The sequence below is a fragment of the Nicotiana tabacum genome, chromosome 11 (genome assembly GCF_000715075.1).
Source record: "Nicotiana tabacum cultivar K326 chromosome 11, ASM71507v2, whole genome shotgun sequence".
Classification (NCBI taxonomy): Eukaryota; Viridiplantae; Streptophyta; class Magnoliopsida; order Solanales; family Solanaceae; genus Nicotiana; species Nicotiana tabacum.
Window position 1 is genome coordinate 152,852,472 of NC_134090.1, and position 26,667 is coordinate 152,879,138.

General features: G+C 36.2%; 1 protein-coding gene across 1 annotated transcript; it reads left to right on the top strand.

Annotated features, from left to right (window-relative positions):
• Nucleotides 1–2,460: 2,460 nt before the first annotated feature.
• Nucleotides 2,461–20,582, top strand: LOC107783768 (ubiquitin C-terminal hydrolase 12). Its single transcript, XM_016604788.2, has 32 exons — nt 2,461–2,636; nt 4,000–4,066; nt 4,405–4,552; nt 4,652–4,809; nt 6,751–7,016; nt 7,089–7,307; nt 7,436–7,544; nt 7,650–7,765; nt 7,845–7,943; nt 8,425–8,534; nt 11,050–11,124; nt 11,559–11,637; nt 11,752–11,898; nt 11,982–12,062; nt 12,152–12,271; nt 12,717–12,839; nt 13,868–13,945; nt 14,057–14,145; nt 15,554–15,662; nt 15,745–15,813; nt 15,958–16,068; nt 16,654–16,709; nt 16,794–16,971; nt 17,069–17,170; nt 17,255–17,326; nt 17,500–17,565; nt 17,941–18,006; nt 18,524–18,610; nt 18,788–18,904; nt 19,045–19,119; nt 19,209–19,295; nt 19,954–20,582. Exons 1-32 carry the CDS (start codon nt 2,607–2,609, stop codon nt 19,993–19,995), a joined length of 3,351 nt encoding a protein of 1,116 aa, XP_016460274.1. The 5' UTR covers nt 2,461–2,606; the 3' UTR covers nt 19,996–20,582.
• Nucleotides 20,583–26,667: the final 6,085 nt, after the last annotated feature.

Sequence of the window (26,667 nt, forward strand, 5' to 3'; positions counted from 1 at the left end):
TATGAGGCAAAGACCATGCTACAGGGCAATTTCAGGATCAAGGACCTAGGGGAATTGAAGTTCTTCCTTGGAATTGAGATAACAAGGTCCAAGGAGGGAATATTGATTAATCAAAGAAAGTTTGCAATAGAGCTAATCACTGATCTTGGATTAGCAGGCTCAAAACTAGTGAATACACCAATGGAATGCAACCAAAGATTCACTATTGTGGAGTATGATCAACACTTGAACTGGAAAGAAGATGAAAAGCTGGCAGATTCAGGGCCATATTAGAGATTAGTTGGAAAGCTGTTGTACCTTACCGTGGCTAGTCCAGATATATGTTATGCAGTCCATGTATTAAGCCAGTTCATGCATTGTCCAAAGAAATCTCACATGGAAGCTGCTATAAGGGTTGTGAGATATATTAAAGGAGCTCTAGGCTTGGGGTTGCTGATGAGTTCTAAATAGTCCTCTAAATTGACAGCCTTTTGTGATGCTGATTGGGCATCATGTCCAATTTCCAGGAGATTAGTAACAGGATATGTGATGAAATTAGGAAATTCTTTAGTGTCATGGAAGTCCAAGAAATAGTGCACAATCTCAAGAAGCTCTACAGAGGCAGAGTACAAGAGCATGGCAGCATGAGTTGCAGAAATATCATGGTTGACAGGACTTTGTAAAGAGCTGGGTGCTGAAGTTGAGCTGCTAGTGGAGTTGTACTGTGACAACAAAGCAGCAATTCAAATTGCTGCAAACCCTATATTTCATGAGCGTACAAAGCACATAGAGATAGACCTACACTTCATCAGAGAGAGGATTCAACAAGGGATTGTCAAAACCAAGTATGTGATGTCTAAAGACCAAGAAGCAGATTTGTTCACAAAGGCATTAGGAAGATCACAACATGAGTACCTAATGAGCAAGCTAGGAGTGGTCAACCTATTTGCACCACCTAGCTTGAGAGGGAGTATTGAAGAGAAGAATGACACATGACAGTCACGTGAGTTAGTGTAGTTAGTCGGATAGTTAGTTATAACTAATTATGTGATTGATGGTTAGATAGTTGGTGGAGAAAGATTAGTGTAGCTGTCATACACAGTGTATATAAGACACATGTCATTTTGTATTCAGTTTTGATATAGAAAAATATACAATCATTCTCAGCTCACATGCTCTCTAATGAGTTCTCCATTCTAGAACCTTCCAGTTCATCTTCTTCTTACTTCCAATTGATCTGCTCTTCGATCTTCATCAAAAGCACATCTAGAAATTGTCGGTGGTCTGTCAAAACTTTACATCTGAGATTTGAGGATTGAGGTCCGTCAAAGCTTTGCCAAAATTGCATTACATTTGACAAAATTAAACTGAAATACCAAAAACAGAAAAAAGAATTAAGACAGGGGAAAAGAGAGCAGAGAAAGTTCCTCATTTCAATAATCCCAGCACACCACCGTGCGCGAGCAGAGAGAGAGTTAGTAGTATCAGTAACATTGTAGCCTAGCCAAGAATCTTTGGAGTACTACCAACAAATTTTGCTGAAAGTTGCATACAATTAGGCTCGAATTTCAAATCTAAAACAACATTCCAAATTTTTCAGATTCGAAAGGAACGACATTCCAAATTTTCCGCCACATTCGTCGGACTAGAATATGTCAGGAGGAAAAGGAGAAGGGGGTGAACGAAGAAAGTAATTATATGTATTTCAATTGAGATAAAATGATAAAAAATTAAAAGAAACATTTGCCGGAAAGTATTTCTGGAAAAAAACTATTTATTTTCCAGAAAGAAAGATGAGGAGTTTGTTTTTTGGATCGTTTCACGTGCCTGAAAAATGTGAGGAATACTTGACTTGCCATGCCAGCTTTTTGTGTCTAAATGACGCATATGAGATATGATTGAAGTGTTCAAATGGAACGGACTTAAGATAGAGTGTGTAAGTAAAAAATGAGGACAACTTTAAGAGGTTGCCGATGTATTTGGCAAAAAAAAAAAAAACCCCCTCTTAGATGTGTTGAAGTGTTCCTTAAAAAAATATTTTTTATTTGTAAAACTCACGCTCAACACATTTGTTTAAGTGTATAGTTATTTTCACCGTTTTACAAATAAATTTCAATAATTAATACTACAAAATTCATAACTTGTTTGAAATAAAACACATTCAATCGTTCTACCGCGTTAATAACAATTATTCCAGCAATAATGTATATCATAAAATAACTTCCTTTCACGCATAATTAAAAAAAAGAATTTCTAACATAATAGGTGTGAGTTTAATTTTCACCATCTCACGTTCTCCTTTCCCTTCTATACCGTCATGTAAAAGAAGCAAAATAAAAAATAAAAAACGACCAGTTTGCAGCCTTACACTGACCGACTGTAGATTACCGAGTTCGAGTAAAATTAAAAAAAAGATAAACGCCTCTTGAAATCCCGAAACTACCCCTACTATAAACCTCTTTCCTTTCGGCTCTTCCTTTTCCTCATCACACAAGAACTCCAAACTCAATAAGTCCTTCGATCCATCCTCCTTTCTCGTTTAAATTCCCTCTCACATTCGTCGAATTCTCAGTTACCGAAATTATCTCATATTCGCCGAAGATCGTACCGTCACCAGTTTTCCGGCAATGACTCTGCTCACTCCTCCTCCGATAGATGTACAATAATCTTCTTCTTCACCTATTTGTAATTTAAGCTCTGTCAATTCACTTTTCTTTTATAGTTTTACTCTTTTTTGGGTATTTTTTGCTAAAAATAGCTTTGCTTGGTGTAGTTTTTAAATTTTTTGATTTATAGGTCCTGAATATAGTCCGCTGTGATTGCGGTGTCAAATTAACCTAAAATTTATTAGCTGTGTTACTGTTCGAATTCACTTTTTTTTTCATAGTTTTATTTTGTTTTGCGTATTTGCTTAAAGTAGTTTTGCTTTGGTGTAGCTCTGAATATATAGGTGCTGAATAATGAATATAATCCGCTGTGGTTCCGGTGTGAAATTGACATAAAATTTCTTTAAAACGCGACAGTGACTGATTTTATTAGCTGTGTTGCTGTGTAATGCACGTTCCTATTGTTTTTGTTTGAAGTAGCTTTGCTTGGTGTAGTTTGAAAATGGTGATTTTTTTATTTGTTTATAGGTGCTGAATTTAGTCCTCTGTGATTGCGGTGTGATATTGACCTAAAATTTCTTTGAGACGCAATACTGAATAGTAACTCATAAGCTGCGTTGCTGCGTGAATTCTATGTTGCGCAGGCTCTCCAAAATGATACCGCACCCGTGTCGGATCCTCCAAAAATATACTATTTTTTGGAGGATCCGACACGCACCCAACAACATTGCCGGAGAGTCCGAGCAACATAGCGTGAATTTACTTTATTTTTTAAAGTTACTCTTTTTTGCGTATTGTTTTTGTCTGAAGTAGCTTTATTTCGTGGGTGTTGCAAAATTTTTGATTCCTTTTTTTGGTCGAGCTTAAGTTCTATGCGCTGCCAGTGAAAATAAATTAACACAATCAAGTCATTTAAAAGGCAAAGCAGGTAACTTTACTTAATAACATTGGTTGGTAATCTTGAACAAAAAAAGTAACCTGTTATAATTGGTTAAATGACACGCGTGGTGTAAAAAATTCATTGCGCTGTCAGTGCGTATAACTTAAATCCTTTTTGGATATATGGTTGCTGAATTTAATCTTCTGTGATTACGACTTGACAAAAATCTCCGAAGTTCGATACCGCTGTCTTGCTCTATGAATTCACTTTGATTTTTCAGCTCTACTCTGTTTTACCTGTTTTTGTTCAAAGCTCTTTGCTTGGTGGAATTTTATAAAAGAAAGTCATCTTTTTGATGAATGTATGCTGAATTCAATAATCTGATGTGATTGCGGTGTAAAACTTGGCCTGACTATCTCTTATTAAAATGCGAAAGATTGATCAAAGCTGTCCAGCTTTGTTAGATCGAATTAAATCAAAGCTGACCAGCTTTGTCAGATCGAATTAATTGCTTCTTTGGTTTATCTTTGGCAGCCAGAAGAGCACGAAATGCTTGTTCCCAGTTCAGACTTTCCTACTGAGGGACCTCAGCCTATGGAAGGTATCTCACCTGCTTTTACGCACGCACACGCACATGTGTTTAGAGAAACAATGTATTTATAGTAATTTTATTTGTCATTTGTGGTTTTCTTGCTTTACTAGTAGAATACATGTGTATATTCGCACATCTTTACGTTGATTAATTGTAGCATGTTCTAATTTGCCGGATAAGACTAATTACCGACCAATATTAGAATAAAATGGAGCCAAATTGAGCAGAATATGTATAATATTCATATCACTGACCAAGACAAGTTTGGGGTTGAGTTGTGGTTGATTGATCGATGTTGTATCTTTTTCTCAGTCTCTCAAAGATATTGCATGCTTTATTTTTGGCAGTTGCACCAGCGGACACAGCAAGTACGGTGGATGCACAGGCTGTGGATGATCCGGCGTCAGCCCGGTTCACATGGACTATCGATAATTTTTCAAGGTTGAACGTGAAGAAGTTGTACTCTGATGTTTTTAATGTAGGAGGATATAAATGGTAATTACTTTCAACATCCTGCTTTTTAGTGGATTGCTTTACAAATTTAATGCGGATATGATGTTTTTTATGTACTATATGGTGCATTGTGTCTGGCAGGAGGATATTGATATTCCCAAAAGGGAACAATGTGGACAATTTATCAATGTATTTAGATGTGGCAGATTCTGCAACATTGCCTTATGGGTGGAGTAGACATGCGCAGTTTAGCTTAGCTATTCTCAACCGAATTCATAACAAGTTCACTGTGAGAAAAGGTCAGAGTTCTCATTTGTTGTATAAATATATGAACTTTTGTGCATGGGTTTAAAAGGAGGGAAAATCTATAGCGATTTAACAATTGTATAGTTTAAGCCATTTGAATATGGCTTTAGGGTTAGATTCCTCTGATTTTCCTCATTGTCAGCTGTGTAGAGTAATAATTGAACTTAGACTATCTGGATATCTTATGTCCACAGTGTTTTATGCATACTTTAGATTTTTTCTGTCAGTAAGGACCCAAGTAATAAATGAACTTCCACCCATGTGTTATAGTTTGGGCACTTAATATTAAAACACACGACTTATTTTTTTTATATAACTGTTAATTTTTTACCTCAAAAATGATTTGGTTGAATGAAATGTCTTATTGCTCTATTCTTCTGTCAACATGCTAGTTCTCCTTGAGTTTCTTTTGTTTGTTTTTTCAAAGACTTAATAGATTCACCTTTATCATTATTTTCTTTACCTGTAGTGTTTTTGAAAGGCCTCTTTTAATACTGACAAATCTAATTTATTCTGGAAAGATTTGTTTATTAAATTGAATCTCGTCACTGTGTGGATGTTGATCAAGACCTACTGTACCAGTCATCTGTAGAGTTAATAAAGACAATATATTTTAATGTTCTTATACATAATTTTTAGGTATTTTTATTAAATGGCAAAAGCTTTTTGCTTGTAACTATCAGCTCTTTGGACATAGTGTAGCGTTTTCCATGTTAGCCAGAAGTCATTTTGTTTTGGTATAATTTTTAGGCAAGCTACGATCTCCAGTCTTTCAGTGGAATAGCAACCTTCTTTTAGACCGTTACTTCATATTATTATAGGGTTCTCTGTAAAAGGAAATTCTTGCATTTCAATTGTTTATATGAGCTTATTCAGAAGCAAGGGATGAGGTTATCCGACCTATCTTCTTCTCTTCTTCCAGATGCCACTTTGTATGGACTAAAGGGTTTATGCCATGCAAAGCTAGTATGGGGGTAGGGGAAAGTGGGGGTATATCGTATGTAGCAACTCCTTTTGCTTTTCTACTAGGAGGTTTATCCATGCCTCAAACCTGTGGCCCAGGTCACCAGAGCCAAAGGAACAACCATACTGTTGAGTGTTGAACCAACGGTTGCGCCTCTCCCACATGTATAGAGTGCTTGTGCAAATTAGTTTTTTTCTCTAATTTTTTATGGTGGCTATGTCCGGACCAGCTTGCGGGCGGATGTAAAATTAGTTTAGTGGTGCAGATCATTTGATTGTTCATCCATTGGGAACAGTACATTGAATATCTGATCCTTCAAAGACCACCTCTGCGATCTTGATGACTGCAATTATTTTGTAGAAGGTCTATGTAATGCATCTTTGGAAGGGACTGCCTAAAGGATCTGACTGGAAATGATTTTGACCTACTTTTAAGTCTATGGTGTTTACTGTAATCGAATTTGAAGATTCTGCATTGCTTTGTGCATCTTTTAACTCAACCTTCAAAGCTCTCCTGAGAAAGGATTTTAAAGCAGCTTGTTGGAGAAAAGTAATTAGATGGTGTGTGAAGTCATTCTCTTGCTTTGGAGAGAGATTAAAATCCTGATCAGGGATTCCTTTAAAGGAAACTTGATAAATAGTCATCTTCTCTTGAGTATGTCCTGAATTCATTTTCAATCAGCTTGTGAGATGGTGTATAAAGTTACAATCTTGCATTTGAAAGAATAAAATCCTGATTGGGGGATTCCTTTAAAGGAAACTTTATTCGATTGTCATCTTTCTTGAGTATATCCTGAATTCTTTTTTCAATCAGATTGGTTGACCTTCTAATTTACGCTTCTTGAGTTTTTTATTTTATGATGCTACTTTCAGTGCTCTCTTCCTTTGAGGGGTCTGAATTTATGTCATAGAGAACTGTGATTTGAGTGGTATGGTGGCTATTTTGTTTAATGTTATGATCCTTGTGCCAGATACTCAGCACCAGTTTAATGCAAGAGAGAGTGACTGGGGTTTCACGTCATTCATGCCTCTTAGTGAGCTATATGATCCTGGAAGAGGTTATCTTGTGGACGATGCTGTCATAGTTGAAGCTGATGTTGCCGTGCGTAAAGTCATTGATTACTGGTCCCATGACTCTAAGAAGGAGACTGGCTGTGTTGGCCTTAAGAATCAGGGAGCCACTTGTTATATGAATTCTCTCCTCCAAACACTATACCATATTCCCTATTTTAGAAAGGTTAGACTTGTAGCATGAATGATATGTTTAATATTATCTTCCTACAGATGGTTAATTATACTTGTTTCTCAGGCTGTGTATCATATGCCAACAACTGAGAATGACAATCCTTCCGGCAGCATCCCTTTGGCCTTACAGAGCTTATTTTATAAGCTCCAGTATAGTGACACTAGTGTGTCAACAAAAGAGTTGACAAAGTCCTTTGGGTGGGATACCTATGATTCTTTCATGCAGCATGATGTACAAGAACTTAACAGGGTTCTTTGTGAAAAGCTCGAAGATAAGATGAAGGTAATGTGTCTAACGGAATTGAAGACTTAGAACTTGCAAACACCTTTATCTTGGATGATATACTTCTTTAAAGCAAGATTATTGTTTTGGGCTATTAATTTCTTTTAAAATTTGTTTCTCCGGCTCAGGGAACTGTTGTGGAGGGCACAATACAACAATTACTTGAGGGGCATCATATGAATTATATCGAATGCATCAATGTGGACTACAAATCAACAAGAAAAGAATCTTTTTATGGTAGTTTTAGAACCTAAAGAACTAGCTTAATTTTTCTGATGTTTTTTGAATGGAATTTGGAAGACCATATTATTATTTTATTTATAAAAATGTCTCTTTGGTCAGATCTTCAGCTTGATGTCAAAGGATGTCGTGATGTGTATGCTTCTTTTGACAAGTATGTTGAAGTAGAACGCCTTGAAGGTGACAACAAATATCATGCAGAACAACATGGTTTACAGGTTAAATGGCTTTAATGTCCTTAAATTTCTGATATCTGATTTCTTCATAGCTCTCTCTTGTAACCCCCAGTTTTTACAGGATGCTCGGAAAGGTGTCCTTTTCATCGACTTCCCTCCTGTTCTTCAACTTCAGTTAAAACGCTTCGAATATGATTTTGCACGGGATGCTATGATCAAGGTAATTAATTGATCCCACTTGATTGTACACGTGTAGGAGATAATGTTTTCTTTCTTTTCTCTTAATTGGATAAGTAGTCAACTAGGAGAAATTTTTATATTTAATTCAGATGAGTCCTGGCATCCTATAAACGATACAGAAATTAGATTATGGCACAAAAGAATGCAATTTGGCGTAGTCTTATCTGCTTATACATTCATGGGAGTTTCCTGTTTATTAGTATAGTAAAATGGCACCACCTCAGACTTTCATGGACTAAGCAGGCTGGAACTTTTTCTCCATCTGTCTTTCATCTGGAGTTTTACTTTATTTTGATCTGTATTCATATTTCATGGTAACGAAGTTCGCTCATCTTGAGATCAGTTTTTGAGGAATTGGTTACAGTGATGTGGTTTTTTTTTTGGCTAGCTTGCTGACTTCTAACTATATGTTTGCCATGTGATGTTTATTACTGAAATCACTTCTTTTATTGATAATATAGATAAATGACAGATATGAGTTCCCTTTGCAACTCGACCTTGATAGAGAGAATGGAAAATATTTATCTCCAGACGCAGATCGAAGTGTCCGCAATCTCTATACTCTGCACAGGTCTCAATTTATTCTGTTTTCCTGATAATCTTCTCAGTGCTAGTTATTGCTCATTTTTTCAAAAGCTTTTGGTCAACCTTTAAGTTGAATAACGTGGTGAATTTCAGCGAAGCTTTTGTCTTGGTGGTTTCACATTCTTCACGCTGTATTATTTTGTTCTGTGTTTAATTAACTTGCCATGTTTGCCGCAAGTTTGTGTGGCTTGAGATCACCTACTATTGCATACAATTGGAGTCATCCATATATACAATTGATATCTCATTTTGTCTGTACCAGTTTTATCATTCTGTTTACATCTTGGTTATTTTCTTTCGCTTGTGCATAATTCTACAATGTGCTCTTTTCTGATAAACCTTACTGTGACAAACTTTGTGAACTTGAGCTTTATTCATCTGCATGCTCTTTATGATTTCTGAAACATCAATAGATTTTTTAAGCGGCATACTTGTAACAAGCTTGGTGGTGTAAAATTGGGCATGATGGAATGTTATACTCTCCTTTTGTCAAAGTACGTTTGCATATTTCCTCTTTTATTTGCTTCCGTAGTTTGAAAACTCTAACAGCACTGTATTACGAAGCAATATGGCTCGTATTCTCTTGATAATTCAACAATTTCATTAGTAAAACCACAAAGTCTGTATCAAAGTATATAGGAATTGTGAAAACGACTCAACCCAAATCTTCCACAGTCGTCCATCAATATGGCTCTTATTTGTGGTTTCAACCTTGAACTCCTCCCCACTAATCTAGGACTGGACATGGTTGATTGATAATTTGCAATATCAGCTAAAACTAGCCTTCCTGTGAACATGGAGTTTGGGTAATTGTAGGTCTTCTACCGTGAACTAAATTTGTTTCTCCCTCTCCACTGAGTTTCGAATGATTGTGTGTGAAGCATCACTGTTGCCTTTTGTGCATCTTCCTTCTCCAAATTAAATAAATCTCAGTGCCTGTTTTCTTTCCTTCTTTTTCCTGTTATAGTATTCTAGCACTGAAATCATGCATCCCTCACAATGTGAAATTGTGCTATTGTGAAGCATAGCTAAATGTAAGCTCAACTAGATTTTTGGATATATGTTGGTTATTTTACCTCTTTTGTTAATTTTTTTGGTTAGAATATGCTTGTCCCACATCAGTTTTTACTTAGGGGGTTGTCATTGTCTTGGGCTATCTACCCATTGCCCTAAGGTTTTGGATTGGATTGAATTTTATATTCTTTCACATGGTATTAGAGCAAACTTCAGTAAACCCGTTTGCACAACCGTATTCTCTCTCTACTTGTCCTATCATTATGGGCTTCTTTCTCATACCTCAACCTGCTGCCTCTGTAGGCTCTTCTCTCAGTTCAGTCTATCAAATCATTAGTTCTACGCAAAGCAATCTTCTTTGCTCGTTGAGTCTTCTTTATCTGCGTCAGCCCCACTCTCATCTTGAGCTTACTTTGTCTAGTTCAGGCCCACACTTCAACCTGTTAAGCTACTTCAGTCTTCTAAACTGAAGAAAAAAAATTAAAAAATTAAAATAAAGTGACCACTTATAAACTTTAGAATCGGGTTTCATCTGTGGGAGGTGTTAGAATATATTTGTCCCATATTGGTTTTCGAAGGGTGCCCAAAGGGTTCTATAATGGTTCGAGCTACTCCCACCAATTGCATCAAGGTTTGCTATTGGATGCATACAACAACAACAACAAAAACAACAAAAACAACAAAAACAACAACAACAATGACGACTCGGTGAAATTCCACTAGTGGGGTCTGGGGAGGGTAGTGTGTACGCGGACCTTACCCCTACCCCGAGGGGGTAGAGAAGCTATTGAATGCATATTCTTTGATAATTTAACGCCCTCAGACAGTATGCTAGAATTCACCCTTCTTCTATTATCCCATGTTGGTATAACTTTCACTTGGTCGATTTATTTCCGGCACTTCCTAGTACTATTTTTTGTTATTTATAGTCAATCAGAAATGTCTTCTTGCACTTAGCGTATGCTACCTTGGTCCTTGATTCCATCTATGGTCATTTGATTCTCTCTGTGGACCCAGACACCCAATAAGAGGTGCTGTGAGTTCTTCATCTCATCCATGTAATGAACTGGTAGTTTAAAATATTAGTTCAGCCTTGTTTTGGATATGAGCACGGGATTTATTTCAATTTCTTATATATGACTGCATGCGGTTTATTTCAATTCTTTTGGTATAATTGCATGATAAATTCAAATGGAAAGATGATTGCTTTATTCCTGCATATCTAAAAAAAAAAAGAGGAAATAAAAAGGAAAAACAGGATACGTTATTCCTGGGCAGCCTATGTTGTGATTGTCGATATCAGTAACATATGTTTCTCCCTATGCTACCTTCTTGTTTGACATCTCCTCTTGCACTATGACTGTGGCTTTTACTTGCTTTTGTATGATGTCTGATAAAATGAGGCCTTTGACCATGATATCTGATGATTCTCAATTCTCATGATGACCACCGGTATTTTTGTACTAATTCTTTTATTTTTTTTCCAGTGTTTTAGTTCACAGCGGCGGGGTGCATGGGGGACACTATTATGCTTATATCAGGCCAACACTCTCTGATCAATGGTATGCAGTTTGTTGCCGTCAGCAGACATGTTTCTCCAACATTTCTAGTTGAGCTTTTTTCAATGTTCTGCAGTCAGCTGACATGCTTCTTCAACATTTATTATTGGGGCTTTTCTTGAACATCTATCTTTTTCTTAGTGTTCTCTAGTTTAATTTAGCTTGGCCAGAGGGAGATTTGATCATTTCTAAGGCTTCGTAGTTGTGATACTCATTTTCTACATACTTCATAGGATTCTTCGGAATTTGTTAAAACTTGCTAAGATTTGAATGTTCCTGTATCTGACAGCCAGTATTCCACCTGTTTGTGCTTGCTTTTGATTGCCAAGCGGTTATGCTGTTGATCTTCTTGATGGCTGCTTCACGTTGACTTAATGTCTCCTGTTTTTACTCTCCCTGATTATTGGTTTGATTCATTATGCATTTCGTATTGTTAGGTATAAATTTGATGATGAGCGTGTGACAAAAGAAGATACAAAGAGAGCTCTGGAAGAACAGTATGGTGGTGAGGAAGAGGTATTCGTCCTATACGCTTTTAAGTTATGCTTGGACCTTTTATATTAAAGAAGTGTATATCCTGCATTTTCTTTTAGGTTTGTGCGCATTTTAATTGCCATTTCTTGCTAACAGTTACCACACACAAACCCTGGGTTCAACAATTCACCATTCAAATTTACAAAATATTCGAACGCGTATATGCTTGTTTATATACGTGAAAGTGACAAGGAAAAGATTATATGCAATGTGGATGAGAAGGACATAGCTGAGCATCTCAGGGTGGGTTGCTCCCTAATAATGTCGATTAGTTTCTCATTTTATTGGTTCAGTCAGTGTAATCTTCTATCAACCTCAAATTTCAGATAAGACTAAAGAAAGAGCAAGAAGAAAAGGAACAAAAGAGAAAGGAGAAAGCAGAGGCTCACCTGTATACAATCATCAAGGTTTCTTTCAACTTTTAGTCTCTATCCTTTACTTCTTGCATCTTTATATTTAAGGAAATTTTAACTGAAGTTAATCATTTCATTTTCAGGTAGCTCGTGATGAAGACCTTGGTGAACAAATCGGAAAGGAGATTTATTTTGATCTTGTGGATCATGATAAAGTGCGCAGTTTCCGTATTCAGAAACAGATGCCATTTACTCAATTCAAGGTATATTTATCATGCTTTTGCATTTCTTTTGCTCATAGATTTGAAAAGTTATAGCAATACTGCTGTTATTAAACATGAGGAGCAATTGTATGTACTTCATGGGGTGCATTCAGTTTGACCGTGCTAAATAAAGAAGCGTCATGTCAAATTTGTTGCTTCTACAAGTAGATATATGGAATGTAAACTTCTATACTTGTGCTTTATATTGAGTGAAAAGATATAACTTCAAGTTCTGACTTCTGAATGCTAATATAGGTAGAAAATGAGGAGAATACAATAATGAAAAATTCAGGAGAACAAAGAGTTCTCATGGTTAGGATATGAGGGTTCACAAAATTATTTATGCTCTCAGCAGACAAGATAAACTTATTTCTTGTGACTGTCATTGGTTAATTACTGTAAGTCTTTAATTATGGCATTTATCTGATGGTATGCCTGTTTTCAGGAGGAAGTTGCAAAAGAATTAGGTATACCGGTGCAATTTCAACGTTACTGGCTATGGGCAAAACGGCAGAACCATACGTATCGGCCTAATCGTCCATTGACAGCTCAAGAGGAAGTTCAATCCGTAAGTTGTCTTCCAATCCTATCTCTCTGCAGTGTGCTCTGTGCCTGAATTATGAAGTTCTACTGGTGGCGCTCTCTGCAGCTCAAGAATCTTCCAATCATGTTTGGTTTTCCACATAAAATTTGTTCTTGGCTTATCCCATCGCATGGCAAAAAGATATTATAATCTTTTTATAAGATAAGCAATTTTATTAAGACAATACCAAGAAGGTAGTGTGAAGGTACAAACAAGAGTTATGGACATTTCAATACAGAAATATCACATTCAGATCAGAGATTCTAAAACGTCTAAAATATCTGTTAAATCACCAACTATCCCCCCTTGCACCAGAAAAGCAGATTTTGTAAACATCTATATTTGATAAAAGCCAAATGTTGTTTTCCCTCCTCAAAGCATCTATTTCTCTCGAGCAAAGAGTAAGCTCTACGCCTCTTGTGGCATGGCCCATTGCAAACCAAGAATATTTAGGAATAATGTCCAGATCTGCCAAGAAAAAATCACAATGAATTATTTTACAGTTGGTTGATTCCAAAGTTTTCTCACAGAGAAAGCATCTACTGCGCAATATAAATCCTCTCGTCTGAAGCGGTTCTTGTGTCAAAGATGCATTTCTTGCAGCCACCTAACCAAAACAGGCAACTTTATTAGGTGCTTTAGTCTTCCATAGCATCCTCCACGGCAAATTCTCCTCCCAATCACATAGTTTTTTCTGCAATAAGTGGTAGCAGCTACTAACAGAAAATGTTCCATCCAATCACATAGTTTTTTCTGCAATAAGTGGTAGCACACACACACACGCACTCACTCTCTCTCTCTCTCTCCAGACATGTTTTTTTAATTGGGTTAAGTGTTGGAACCCCTCAGACCCCCTTGAATGTGATTTTCTTGAAGCGTGTAAGAATTGTTGCTGGTATTACGATCATTTTCGTCTGGTAATCTTTCTTCTGTAGTGCATGCTTTGTACAATCTGTAACAATGGGAGTGCTTGATTAAGTCGGTGTTAATGATCTTACATGATGTGTTTTTAGGTTGGCCAACTGAGGGAGGTTTCAAATAAAGCGAATAATGCTGAGCTGAAACTGTTTCTTGAAGTTGAATTTGGCCTGGTAATGTATCGCCTGCCTATTTGTCTTCCCTTTCGATGATTCACATGTTGCATGTTTTTTCTGTGAGGTTTTATTCTCCATGTTTACTTTTGTGTTTTATTTTTCTTGCAGGATTTGCAACCTTTTCCTCCATCACAGAAGACCAAGGAAGATATCCTTCTATTTTTCAAACTTTATGACCCTCTGAAAGAGGAGATTAGGTATTACATTTGCTTTACTATAGCTAGAATATTTTCACAAAAGTAGTGATTTTCATGTTTGAATTTGGAATCTTCTTCTCTATTTTGAGAAAACATGACAAGTGCTTTGTCCTTTTACTCAATCTAGAGGGGTCTAAAACAGACATTGTAGAGATTTGAATGTGATACTGTAGAGCACGAGTATACAATGAAAAAGGGGAAAAATTTTATGAAAAGGACATCATATTCATAGGGTTTATTCCAATTTTTAATGAATTCGAACCTTGGAAGTGCTGCTAAAGTCCAACTGCTTTGGGCTGCATATGTGAGAAGGCATGCTGTGGATGAGGTTCTTTCTGAGAATTGGTAATTGTACTGATAAAAAGCACCAAGAACGTGCAAGCAAAAGTATTTACAGATCAAAATTTTGTTCCTTCTCTTGTTAGAGAGATCTCATCAGATCTTACAGCTCCTCTTTTTCACTGGTAAAATTCTGTTTACACCAAAAATAAAACAAAAGTGCGGTTCATTTTGATCTTTTGAATAGAGCTTTCTTTTTCTTCGAAGCACCTCATACTCCTTTCCCTCCAAATGGACCACCAAATACAAGAAGGTAAATTGTACCACCATTTCCTATGCTTCTTGTTCCTGCCCATGTTCTAGCACTTCAAAAGTTCAGTTGTGTTTCTGGGCATGCACCATTTAAGTCCCACCATGTTAAAGAACAGTGGCCCTTGGTTGGTGTTGTAGCAGTGTAAAAACAAGTGATCTATGCTCTCTGAACTTGATCCACAGAAAAAGCACCTGGAGCACTATCGGAATCCTCTTCTTTGTAAGTTATCCTGGGTCAAGAATGATTTATGGGTCACCAACCATGAGAAACACACCCTTGTAAGGAGCATTAGTTTTCCAGATCTGTTCCCAAGGCCAAAAATTATCCTGAAGTTCTCCTGAAATCAAGCTATCATAGCAAAGATTTCACTGAGCATTGACCTCTAATTTTCAGTTTTCCATATCATCCTTTCCTGGCACAGTGACAGACCTTGGAAATTCTCCAGAATCAATAGCAGTTCAGCAAGTCTACCCATTTCCCAGTCACTTAAGGTCCTGTAAAAGTTGAGGTTCTAACCATCACTGCCGCTGTAGGGCACTACTGCTTCTAGCATCGCGTAAAGTCTATGTATGCCAGGGCAACTCTTTGAAGGAGCATGTCCAATCCAGCAGTCATTCCAGAAAGAGGTCTTCCGCCAATACCCAACTTTGAAACTAATGCTGTCCATAAACTGTTGTCGCAGGTTCCTGATATTCTTCCAAACCCCAAAACCATAAAGGATGTTAACAGATTTAGTAATCCAGGGACCACCAACTCCATACTTCTCACTGAGGCTTTTGTTGGTCTTTCTCCCTTTAATTTCCTTTTTGTTGTCAGGTATGTCGGACGGCTTTTTGTAAAAGGAAGTGGCAAGCCTCATGAGATATTAACAAAGCTAAACGAGTTGGCTGGCTTTTTGCCTGATGAAGAAATTGAACTTTTTGAGGTTAGGTTTTCTTCTTCTCTTGCTAATAGTTTTTTAACTCTTAACATATGATATGTGATTTTTCATGTTTTTTTATTCACAGGAAATAAAATTTGAGCCCAATGTGATGTGTGAACGCATAGACGGGAAGTTGAGTTTTCGCGGCAGTCAGGTATGTGCAATCAAGCCAGTTGCCACTTTGAGGTTTTTATGCCTTTGATGTTGTAGTCATTTTCTTTCAATAGTTTTTCTTTTTTGTTTCTTCTGCTGGATTTATTAGCAACAATTTTTTTTATGCAATACTATGGTTTTGCAGCTAGAAGATGGGGATATTATTTGCTTTCAGAAATCCCTTCGAAATCAAGACAGAGAACAATATCGCTTTCCTGAGGTTCCTTTGTTTTTGGAGTATGTGCACAATCGCCAGGTATGTACTGTACACTGTTATTCTGATATTGTTTGCTGGAGTATGAGAGGTTGTTGCAGGCAGTAGATTTTGACAATGGCTCTATCTTAGGTTTTGTTGAGTTATCCCACATCGGAGGGATTTGAGGTCCTTGGTCTCCTTATATGGTCTTGGGCAATCCTCACCTCATAAGCTAGCTTTTGGGTTTGAGTTAGGCCCAAGGTCCATTTATTATGGTATCAGAGCCAAGCCCATCCCAATTATTGTTATCGATGTTGGGCCCCCATTTCTGTTGTCCACTCTCCAGTTTGCATGCCTGGGCGTGAGGGGGAGGGGGTGTTGAGTTATCCCACATCGGAGGGATTTGAGGTCCTTGGTCTCCTTATATTGTCTTAGGCAATCCTCACCTCATAAGCTAGCTTTTGGGGTTGAGTTCGGCCCAAGGTCCATTTATCATGCTGTACTTTATTTTGTTCACTTTGACCCAATTTAGGATCCCAGTTCGACTGGGGAGGAGTTCGAGAAAAATGTTTGTCTATTTAGTTGTATTTTTCAAAATATCTTGATTATTTTTCATAGTTACGAGCTCTATTGGATGGCTTACAGGTTGTTCGTTTTCGTTCATTGGAGAAACCCAAGGAGGACGAGTTCAGTCTTGAGTTGTATGTATCAGGTTTTGTATTAGAATTTCTAGGTTTGTATTTATTGTCCAACTCCTTTCATTAATTGATGACACATGCTTCTAGGTCAAAGAAGAACAGCTATGATGAAGTTGTTGAACACTTAGCACGCCATCTTGGCTTGGATGATGCATCGAAAGTAAGGCTTACATCACATAACTGCTACTCACAGCAACCAAAACCGCAGCCAATAAGGTATCGTGGAGTTGATCGTCTCACAGAAATGCTCAGTCACTATAATCAGGTATTCTGACTATTTTGGCTTTCCCTAGATATGTATCTTCTTACTCATACAGTTGTTTATTACTAGCTACTGTTGACATCATATTCCCTCTTTGAAGACTTCAGATATTCTGTATTATGAAGTCCTGGATATTCCTTTACCAGAGCTGCAGGGCTTAAAAGCTCTCAAAGTTACTTTCCATCATGCTGCCAAAGATGAAGTGAGTGCTGGAAGTTCTTTATGCGTTTATGACGCTTGTTTTCCTCATCTTCCTGTAATATAAGCTTGGACTGACAATTTTCAGGTCACTATCCATACTATCAGATTGCCAAAACAAAGTACCATAGGGGATGTCCTTAACGACCTGAAAACAAAGGTAGTTTCGAGTTTTCTTGTGCTATAGAACTAGATGCCTTTGGACTCTCTCCCCCCTCCACAAATAAGTAAAAATTCTATAAACATGTTGTGGGAACTAGGAGAAAGGGGGAAAACCGACCTTGTCTCTTCTGTAGTAGAAGATCGCTCATCTTATCTCTTGTTATGGAGCAGGTTGAGTTAACAAGACCAGATGCTGAACTAAGATTACTGGAAGTTTTTTACCACAAGATATATAAGGTACTCCTTTTACTGTGTTTTTGGATCTGCCGAGATGCTTCTCGCTTCTCAGTACTCAGATCAGCTTACTTGTTGTAAATTTATTAATCTTTTTTACTTCTTTCTCTGTGTTCTAGAGGACACTGTTATATGGTTCTGAAGGCAGTAAGGCCAACCAAAAAATATTAGATTAAAGAAAAGAAGAATATCATACATGTGTCTGCGTGTATATATACTTATTAAACATGATTTACTCTGTGTGTGTGTGTAATTAAACAGTGGAAATATGTTTTGTCGAAAGAGGTAAAGAAATTCATGAAAGGACATGATGTAACAGTTTTTTCCAGTTTGCCCCTTGGTAGCATTTGTAACCTTGCATCCGTCTTTTTACTGCAGATTTTTCCCCTTAATGAAAGGATTGAGAACATAAATGATCAATACTGGACGCTACGTGCAGAGGAGGTAGGTTTAAATATCTAATTTTTGCTTCCTTAGTTTATTCACAAGAGCAGGTAGGATTTACTTTCGGGCAATGGATCTATATGAATGCCACTTGTTCCCTGCTTGATTTATTTTCTTTTTTCATTTTGAGCTTTAATCTTCGTGATTGTTTCAGTTGTTCCCTCCATGACCATCTAGCATAATGTACTGAAACATGACATATTTAATCAGATATTTTTGGTCATGTGAATATTTTCTATCTCTTTACCTCTCTTTGTTTACATCCGTTGATATGTCATAAGTATGCTCTATTTTCTAGAAGCGATGTTATCAATTCTTTTTAACTTGCTTGTTTAGGCTCCACTTAGAGTATAAACTTAGAATAGCTGTAGCATAGATTTTATAGTTGTTTGCAAACTAATGAATGAATTCTTTTTAACTTGCTTGTGTAGGTTCCACTTAGAGTATAAACTTATATTAGCTGTAGCATAGATTTTATAGATGTTTGCAAACCACTAACGTACTTTCTGCATTACAGATTCCTGAAGAGGAGAAAAACCTGGGTCCTCATAGTCGATTAATTCATGTTTATCATTTTATGAAGGACACATCTCAAAATCAAGCAGTAAGTACATGTATAAAAATATTGTTGCAGTAATTGTTTATCTAAAGGGAGGTTCTTTCTTGAATTCTTTTGCAGTAATTTTTTATTTCAAGGGAGGTTCTTTCTTGAATTCTTTGTTATTTGTTCCTCTCTTTTTTATTTTTTCCTTTTTTTGATTCCTATCTATTGTGTTTACAGCAAATACATAACTTTGGTGATCCCTTTTTCCTGGTTATTCATGAGGGTGACACGTTGACTGAAGTTAAAGCTCGTATTCAGAAAAAATTGCAGGTTCCAGATGAGGAGTTTTCAAAGGTATTCAATCTTCATGCCTTTGCATTTCTCTTATTATTCAGGGAATTATCATCTCGGAAATTTCTGAGTTATTTTTTGGTAAAGGTTTATAATTTTTTTGTTCTTCAAATTCTATGACCTATGCTACTTTTGCTCTGCAGTGGAAATTTGCATTTTTATCCATGGGCCGTCCAGAGTACCTCGAGGACTCGGATGTCGTGTCCAATCGTTTTCAGGTATATGGCACTTCCTTTCCATCATCTTTGTTGATGCGTAGTACTCATCATGTGTTTTTGATTATCCTAATTTTCCAATCGGTTCCCAGAAAAGAGATGTGTATGGTGCTTGGGAACAGTACCTTGGATTAGAGCACATTGACAATGCTCCAAAAAGATCACATGCTGCCAACCAGGTATGCACTTGTGCTCTATGTGTAAGTGGTCAAATTTTTGAAGCATATCTATTAGAAACCTTCTGAAGATTCTTAGTTCTTTAGCACTATAGTGGAGCAAGAATTTTAACATTGTTGGAAAAAAAAAAATTGGGATTGGCCCCGGGGCACTAACTATACTGCAGAAGCTAATTATCCAAGTTCCCTAAACTTTTTAAGGGGGAAGAAACAAAGTTTTGAGAGTCTCTTTTGTTTCATGGGTTGAGGTTGAACAAGGGTTATCACCATCGGTTATCTTGAGAGAACATCTTTTGGAGTTTTTGGCCATGGCTATCTTCTGGAGAATACTTGTATGCTTGAATGTTTACTAGTATAGTAAGATCACTTCATGATCTTGATTGCTTATTTTTTGTTTTCCGTATAATAATTACCTGTATCTCAATGGATCTGGTAATCAATTTAGTCCATGGTTTAAGATCAAACAATTTCTCAGTTCAGAATTGTTTTCTTGGTAAGCTTAGAGAACATAAGTTTAAATATAAATACTGGTCTTTTTTTGCCATGCATACTATCCACTCAAGAGCGAAGTTCCCTCGAATTACAGAGGCGTATTGTTTATTATGTGTACTATTTCCTGTTTCTTTGTGACATATATAAGTGATTAATATTCGTGCTGCAGAACCGACACACTTTTGAGAAGCCTGTTCGGATCTACAACTAGATAATCTTCCAATTTACTTCTACATTTGCCGGATGACCATCTTCGAAGGGAAGCGTACTATTCTGCAAAGAAGGTCTTCTAGGTTCAGCAAAAGATAGCAGCACGGGAGTTAACATCGGGATGTCACCTTCCTCCGAGGAAGTTAAGGTATATGCTGAGATTTCATTGAGCAAGCACCCGTTTTTGGCTAAAGGAGTTTGCTTGCAAAATTGGTCACTTAAGTTGTAATGTAGGGAATGCATACGATTTTGGGTTGGTTTGTATAGAATATAGCTGTTGCTTTCGACTTTTCCTATTTTAGAGGAGAACACATATACCTTACATTTCTCTTTCTAAGATATTTGACCTTCTCAGTTATTTCCCCCCCTGAATGTTTGGTTCTAGGATTGGCAGAGATAGGAAATCTGTAAAATGTTAGATTTACTTAGTTTTTCTGGGTTTTCCAGATTTCATGCGACAAAGAGCTTGATCATGATACTGCTAGTTTTTACTCTGGCCTTAGGATTACCTGAACACAGTTATTTCAATACATAGATTTCAAGTATAGTATTATGTTGAAGCCAAATTATAATGGACTTTCGAATGAACCGTTGCTTATAGTTTCTAATTTATGGCCATTTCAATATATTTTTACTGCTCTACTGGATGGTTTACGTATTCTCCCTTCTGATAATAGAAGCGATTCTTTCCATATGGCTGCACTTGCTGTGTTATTGTGCTGGGGCTTCCATACAGCAAGTGGGGGCCTGGTGCAGGATATTCATGAAATGGTTGTGGAAGGATTCTCTGTTGACAAATATACTATGAGTGGTTTATAAATATTGGCCAAATTCATAAGTGGCCTCCTAAACTTGTTTGATACTTCCATCTTGACACCTCAACAAACCCTTTTCCGTATTAGACTCGTGAACCTTAATAGATATGTACCTATTAAATACAAACTGATAGCTAGTTCAAAAAATATGGTGCACGTAACTCGCACTAATGTGGTGGAGGGACGAATGAGGAAGAAATGTGGGTGGGGGAGGGATGCGGATGATGATGTGTAACACCAATATGTTCAGGTGCCCAAGTTGGAAAAAAAATATTATTTGGGGTTCTATTAGGCGCAGAACGAAAGTGAAAAACACATTCTTTGTCATGTCATAAAAAGTGTCTAATAGGTACAGATCTTGAGTGGTGTAGGTGTTCAATAGATATTAGTCCTAGTTTAAGCATCAAATGAAAATATCGAATAGGTTTAGCGGGCGTGTTACGTATTTGGCCATAAATATTTACATGCTACACTCCGTTATCTGCCTTTAAGTGACAGGGCAAAGCCGCCAACCAATCTTTCTTTTTAATTTCGAGTTCTTGATCTTTGGTGTCTGTGGAGGAAAGAAAGCGGGGGACAAACAAGTACTATAAGTTAGTTGGAAAAGATGACACCGCTCAAATCACACCAAGTATATAAAATCCGGCGTTTATACTGACCCACCGAATAAAAAATAGTAATACATGTTTTTCACATAAACTGTTATTACTAAACCGTAGTTAAGTAATACATATTGTCACTTTAATTTATTACTTATTTTTGTAAACATTCCCTATGGAAACTCGCAGTCATTACCATTTGAGTGCGTACTGGTTAACCTGCTCATTGTTTAAAAGCTCGTCAATCACAAAGGAGATGTAATCCTCATTAGGCAAGCCTTGTACGAGCTTTGACTGAGGAGGCTGTTGGTGAGGGAATCGATTACATGTCTCCGACATGTTTGACCAAGCTTCTTTTGATGCAAAAGTGTTTTTCCCCTAAAATTAAGGTGTTTAACCAAGCTTTTGGAAGGAAAAAAAAGTGCTTTTGAGGAGAAGCAAAAGTAATTTTTGATAAGCAAAAAAAAGTAGAGCTTGACCAACACTAATTGCTACCCAAAAGTACTTTTCAAACTAAATAGCCAAACATAAATTGCTTCTTACTAAAAATATTTTTTTTAAAAGCATTTTTAAAAAAAATACTTTCTCAAAATAAACTGATTTAGAAGCTTGGTCAAATAGGTTATAAGTCAACCTAAAAACTTGTAAATATCGGGCGCGGTTAAATTTTTAGAGTAAAAACTTTTGTATCGTCGGTGGTGGATAGAATTTGCTCAAGATGACGTTTACACTTTACATAGTTATAAAGACTTAATGAATGCTATGCAAGAAAAACGCCAGGTGGAAATAGGGTTTGGGGGTCGATGGAGTGGAGTTTTTTTTCTTTTCTTTAAAAGCATGAACGAGTCAAAGAATTTGGGCCAAAGAGAAGACTGATTCTGGTTTATTTTAGTATCTATTAAATGCTTAATTTTCAAGACATGTCAAGGGCAATTATCTCATGACCAAGTAAATTATATACTTCTATATTGTAGTATTAAATATTAATGGTCAAATATGACACTTTCCCATGTGATATAAACTACTGACTTTCCAGCAAGCTTCATTCCGTTATCGTCAGTCATCAGAGAAAATTCATGTACTTTTCACCAACTTTCTTGTTTATGTTCCCTCATCACTTTTATATATGGATAGATTCGAAAGAGAAGAAAGATAATTATGTTTATATTTTATGTATTCCGAATTCCATTTTTCTGATAATCATTTATCATCGTGACGAATTTTGGGTTTACTTCCTGAGCCGAGGATTTATTGGAAACAACCTTTTTGTCCTTACAAGGTAAGGGTAAAATCTGCGTACACATTACCCTCCCTAGATCCCACGGTATAAAATAATACCGAATATATTATTATTATTATTGTTATTATTGTAATAGTAGTATTTTGGGCTTACTCAAGAATATAGTTAGTGGGAGAGGCCATAGCGTTAACTTATAACCTAAGTAAACTTTAAAAGTTTGAGTCATAAGGCATGTAACCTATTACAACAGCTAAAATATGCCGAGCGTAAATTTTCTTTATATAATCAAATATATATAAGTTAAATCCTTATTCTCAAAATTTATCCAAGTTTGTCCTTTTTTTCTAATTTTTTTTGTCTCCAAGTTTGTCCATTTGACAATGCATAATCTTTTCTAACTCCACATTTTTAAACCCTAAAATTAATCAAAGGATTTGATTATAGGGGTTGACCACCAATACTGGATGTGTCAAACACATGAAGCCAAGCTGGCCCACTGACTTTCTTTTTATTTTTTATTTTATTATTTTATTTTCTTATTTGCTAGAAATTTTTTAGGTGGTCTACTGACTAATTCCTCTCTCTCATTCTCAAACACAAACAAACGCTACGTACACCTTGTTCTGTACTATTATGAAAAACCCAAAATGTGCTTAAATTTCAAGCATACGTGTTTTCGTTTACCCACCATTATTTGTCAATCTTCAAACCGCGGATTTTATCAGTCAAATTCTTAGCATTTTCCCATGCATTTACATATATAAATCACTTAATATTCTTCATCTCCATTCACTCACCAAACCCTCTTCCTCAAAGAAAAAACAAGACTCACTACAATTAAGTTGATTTTCTTTCTTGATTCTCACCTAAAGTTTCGAGCATTCTTGTGGAAATTCAAGTTTTTTATTTGATTCTACAATTCTAAAGCGTACACGATCTATAACGTATACGCTATCAGAATCACCAATTTTCCGCAAATCTTTTATTCCAAAACCTAGGGGAAGGAAAACGGTGAATACACTATCAAAGTCACTAGGCCTTCCTCTTGCATTTCTGCAAAGAGACTGTTTTTACACCTTAATCCTTGAAGGGCGCGGAAGAGTGAACTCATACAATAGGTCTTCCTCTTGAGTTCTGCGAAGAGACCGTTTTCACTCCTCGACCCTTGACTTACCAAAAGAGCAATTCTACCGTCGGACAAAGGGTAATCTTGTCTTTTAACTTGACAATGGCACTCAAGAAATACAATTACTGCAGATCAATAGCTTATTTCTTCATATCAATCCTCATTATCTCTAATTTTCAAAATGTTTATGGATTGAGGATATTAGAAGGAGAGGAATGGTTAAAGAAGAATACTGAATTAATCATTCAATCACTTCGAAGAGGTTCAGTTCCATCCAAAGGAGCAAATCCATGCACCAATATTCCTGGTGGCAAAAAGAAAGGTCGATGTATGTTGGCTCAAAATGAAGGAAAAATTATTATTGCAAGTCAAATTGATAATAATAATGAAGAAATAGCTCCATTTGCTTATCCAGGAATTAATATGGTTCGTTTTGGAACTGCAAATTCTGAAAATAATGATACCCAAAAGCAAGAATCAAGCCATTCTTGATCTTATTTCTTTAGGAAATTAAATTTATAGGATACAGTTTCAGTGTAAATTCTCCAAATTCTTCTAACTTGGTCTCTTTACTATTGTTTTTTCTATGAAATAGTTTTAATCTAAGGTTAGAGACAACCGAAAACATCAAATACGAGGGTAATTACCCTCCGGTCCTTGTTTGTATACCATTCATTTATTTATACAATTCTTTCATTATTCAATTTCTCTGTTTTACCCTCAATTTTATGATAATTATAAATTTCTTTTGTTTGTGGTGGGGTGTAAAATTTCGTTCATACATATGTCAGGTTTTTTAATGTTGTTTTCTTCTTCTTTCGGCCGAGAGTTTCTTCTTCTTCTTAGTTGCAAAATATGTTTGTTAAATTTATTGTTATTTTGACAATTTAATGATTGAGATTTGTTATTTATGATATTTAAAAGTTATATTTTAAATTTAAGCTCATTTGTAGTAGATTTGAGCAGTGAATCATGTATTGAATTGTTGAAATTCGAAGAACAAATTTACGTTCCAAAATTTAAGATTCGAAATCTGAAGTTGTAATAGACGAACTACTTAAGATTCGAATTTTTGAAGTTGCATTTGAAAGATAGAAGAGCTTCATATTTGATTTCTGAAGTTGCATTGAAGAGATTGAATTACTTTAGATTCGAGCGGCTACACTTTGCAAAAGTTTATGTAATACAGGTATAACTTTAATGGTGGCCCAAAAAGTGGATATGTATCAGTTAAAATAGCACGGTTTAGCCAGTTTTTAGACTGGTCATTAAAAAATAGCCAGCGTTTACCAAGTCAATATAAAATAACCACTATTTTGCTAAAACAGAGACCGGTCCAGCATAATATACTGGAGTTCGGTGCACCTGTGTATGAACTTCCAGTATATTATGCTGGACCGGTATACTTTGCTGGCTCCAGTATAATATACTGGAGACTGGAGCACCTTTGCTCCAAACTCCAGTATATTATGCTGGACCGGTATATTATACTGGAATTTTTCATTCAGATTTATCTTTGCATGAAAAATGGCTAAATTTCGATTACTTTTGAAACTGTGGCTATTTTTGAATGACCACTTGTGAATCTGGCTATTTTTGAATTTCTCTCTATGTATGAAAATGCCCCACTTGATGGACTGGTAATTAGTACCTATGAGAAGACACTTTTGCGCTCTAGCAAGTAGTCATATAAATTGACGAATTAACCTAAATAACAGTCCACAGTCCACCCGATCGCTTATATATATATATATATATATATATATATATATATATATATATATAGTGAGTGTGTGTATAAATCATGTATAATCGCATCAAGCTAAGCAATTGAACTTTGAAGGCTCAAAACAAAGTGTGACCCATTATGTAGAATTATTCGTTAGACATTTTTCACAAAGGCTCTTCGGCCCAACTAGATAAGATTTTACAGGGAGAAATTAAAAAATAACCAGATTTACAACTGGTCGTTTAAAAATAGCTCAGTTTCAAAAGTAATCGAAATTTAGCCACTTTTCATGTAAAGATAAATCTGAGGGAAAATACTGTTCAAAACCCGGAAAATACGTCAGTATATTATACTGGAGGTCCAGCATAAGTATGCTGGAACTCCAACATAATATGATGGAGTTCCAGCATAAGTACACTAGAACTCAGCATAATATACTGGAGTTCCAACAAGTATAATTGTCCAGTATAATATACTGGAGTTTGGAGCACCGGTGCTCCAGTCTCTAGTATATTATACTGGAGTCAGCAAAGTATACCGGTCCAGCATAATATGCTGGAGTTCATACACAGGTGCACCGAACTCTAGTATATTATGCTGGTCTCTGTTGCAGCAAATTAGTGACTATTTTTCATTGACTTCGTAAACGATGGCTATTTTTGAATAACCAGTCCGAAAACTGGCTATACCGTGCTATTTTTACGATTTTACACGTATTTCTTCATTTTTACACTCACAAGACTAAAATTAATCCTTTTTCCTCCCTGATTTTCAATTCAGAATTACATGCTTTTAAAAGTCTACATCTGCTCAAATTTTAGTTCAAGTAATTCCAAATTTTATTCATTCCAAGGACAATATCGTAGGAATGAACCTTGCCATAAATGCATCTCTCTTTGACAAAAAAGGGTGGGTCAAAGATGTCTATTTTTGAGTGTGTGTCTACTCAAGAGTTTAAGATACTGTTTGGAAATTTCCTGATCTTGATTAGATTTAGAAATGATCCAATTCTGACTCAATTTAATTAGCATTTTGTCTTAGTTTAATTATAAAAACAATAGGAGTTTGCTTGAATCGTGGTTATCGCTTCATTACTGTATTTGAACAATACTTATTAGACATCGATCAATCTTGTAGTTTTGTGAGATAAAGTTTACAATACTG

What these genes read in the sequence shown, in the direction of transcription:
- LOC107783768 (XM_016604788.2), top strand. Translation starts at nt 2,607, where the DNA reads ATGACTCTGCTCACTCCTCCTCCGATAGAT. An exon ending in TCACTCCTCCTCCGATAGAT is followed by an intron (nt 2,637 to 3,999) that starts GTACAATAATCT and finishes TATCTTTGGCAG; the next exon opens with CCAGAAGAGCACGAAATGCT. An exon ending in ATCATGCTGCCAAAGATGAA is followed by an intron (nt 17,171 to 17,254) that starts GTGAGTGCTGGA and finishes GACAATTTTCAG; the next exon opens with GTCACTATCCATACTATCAG.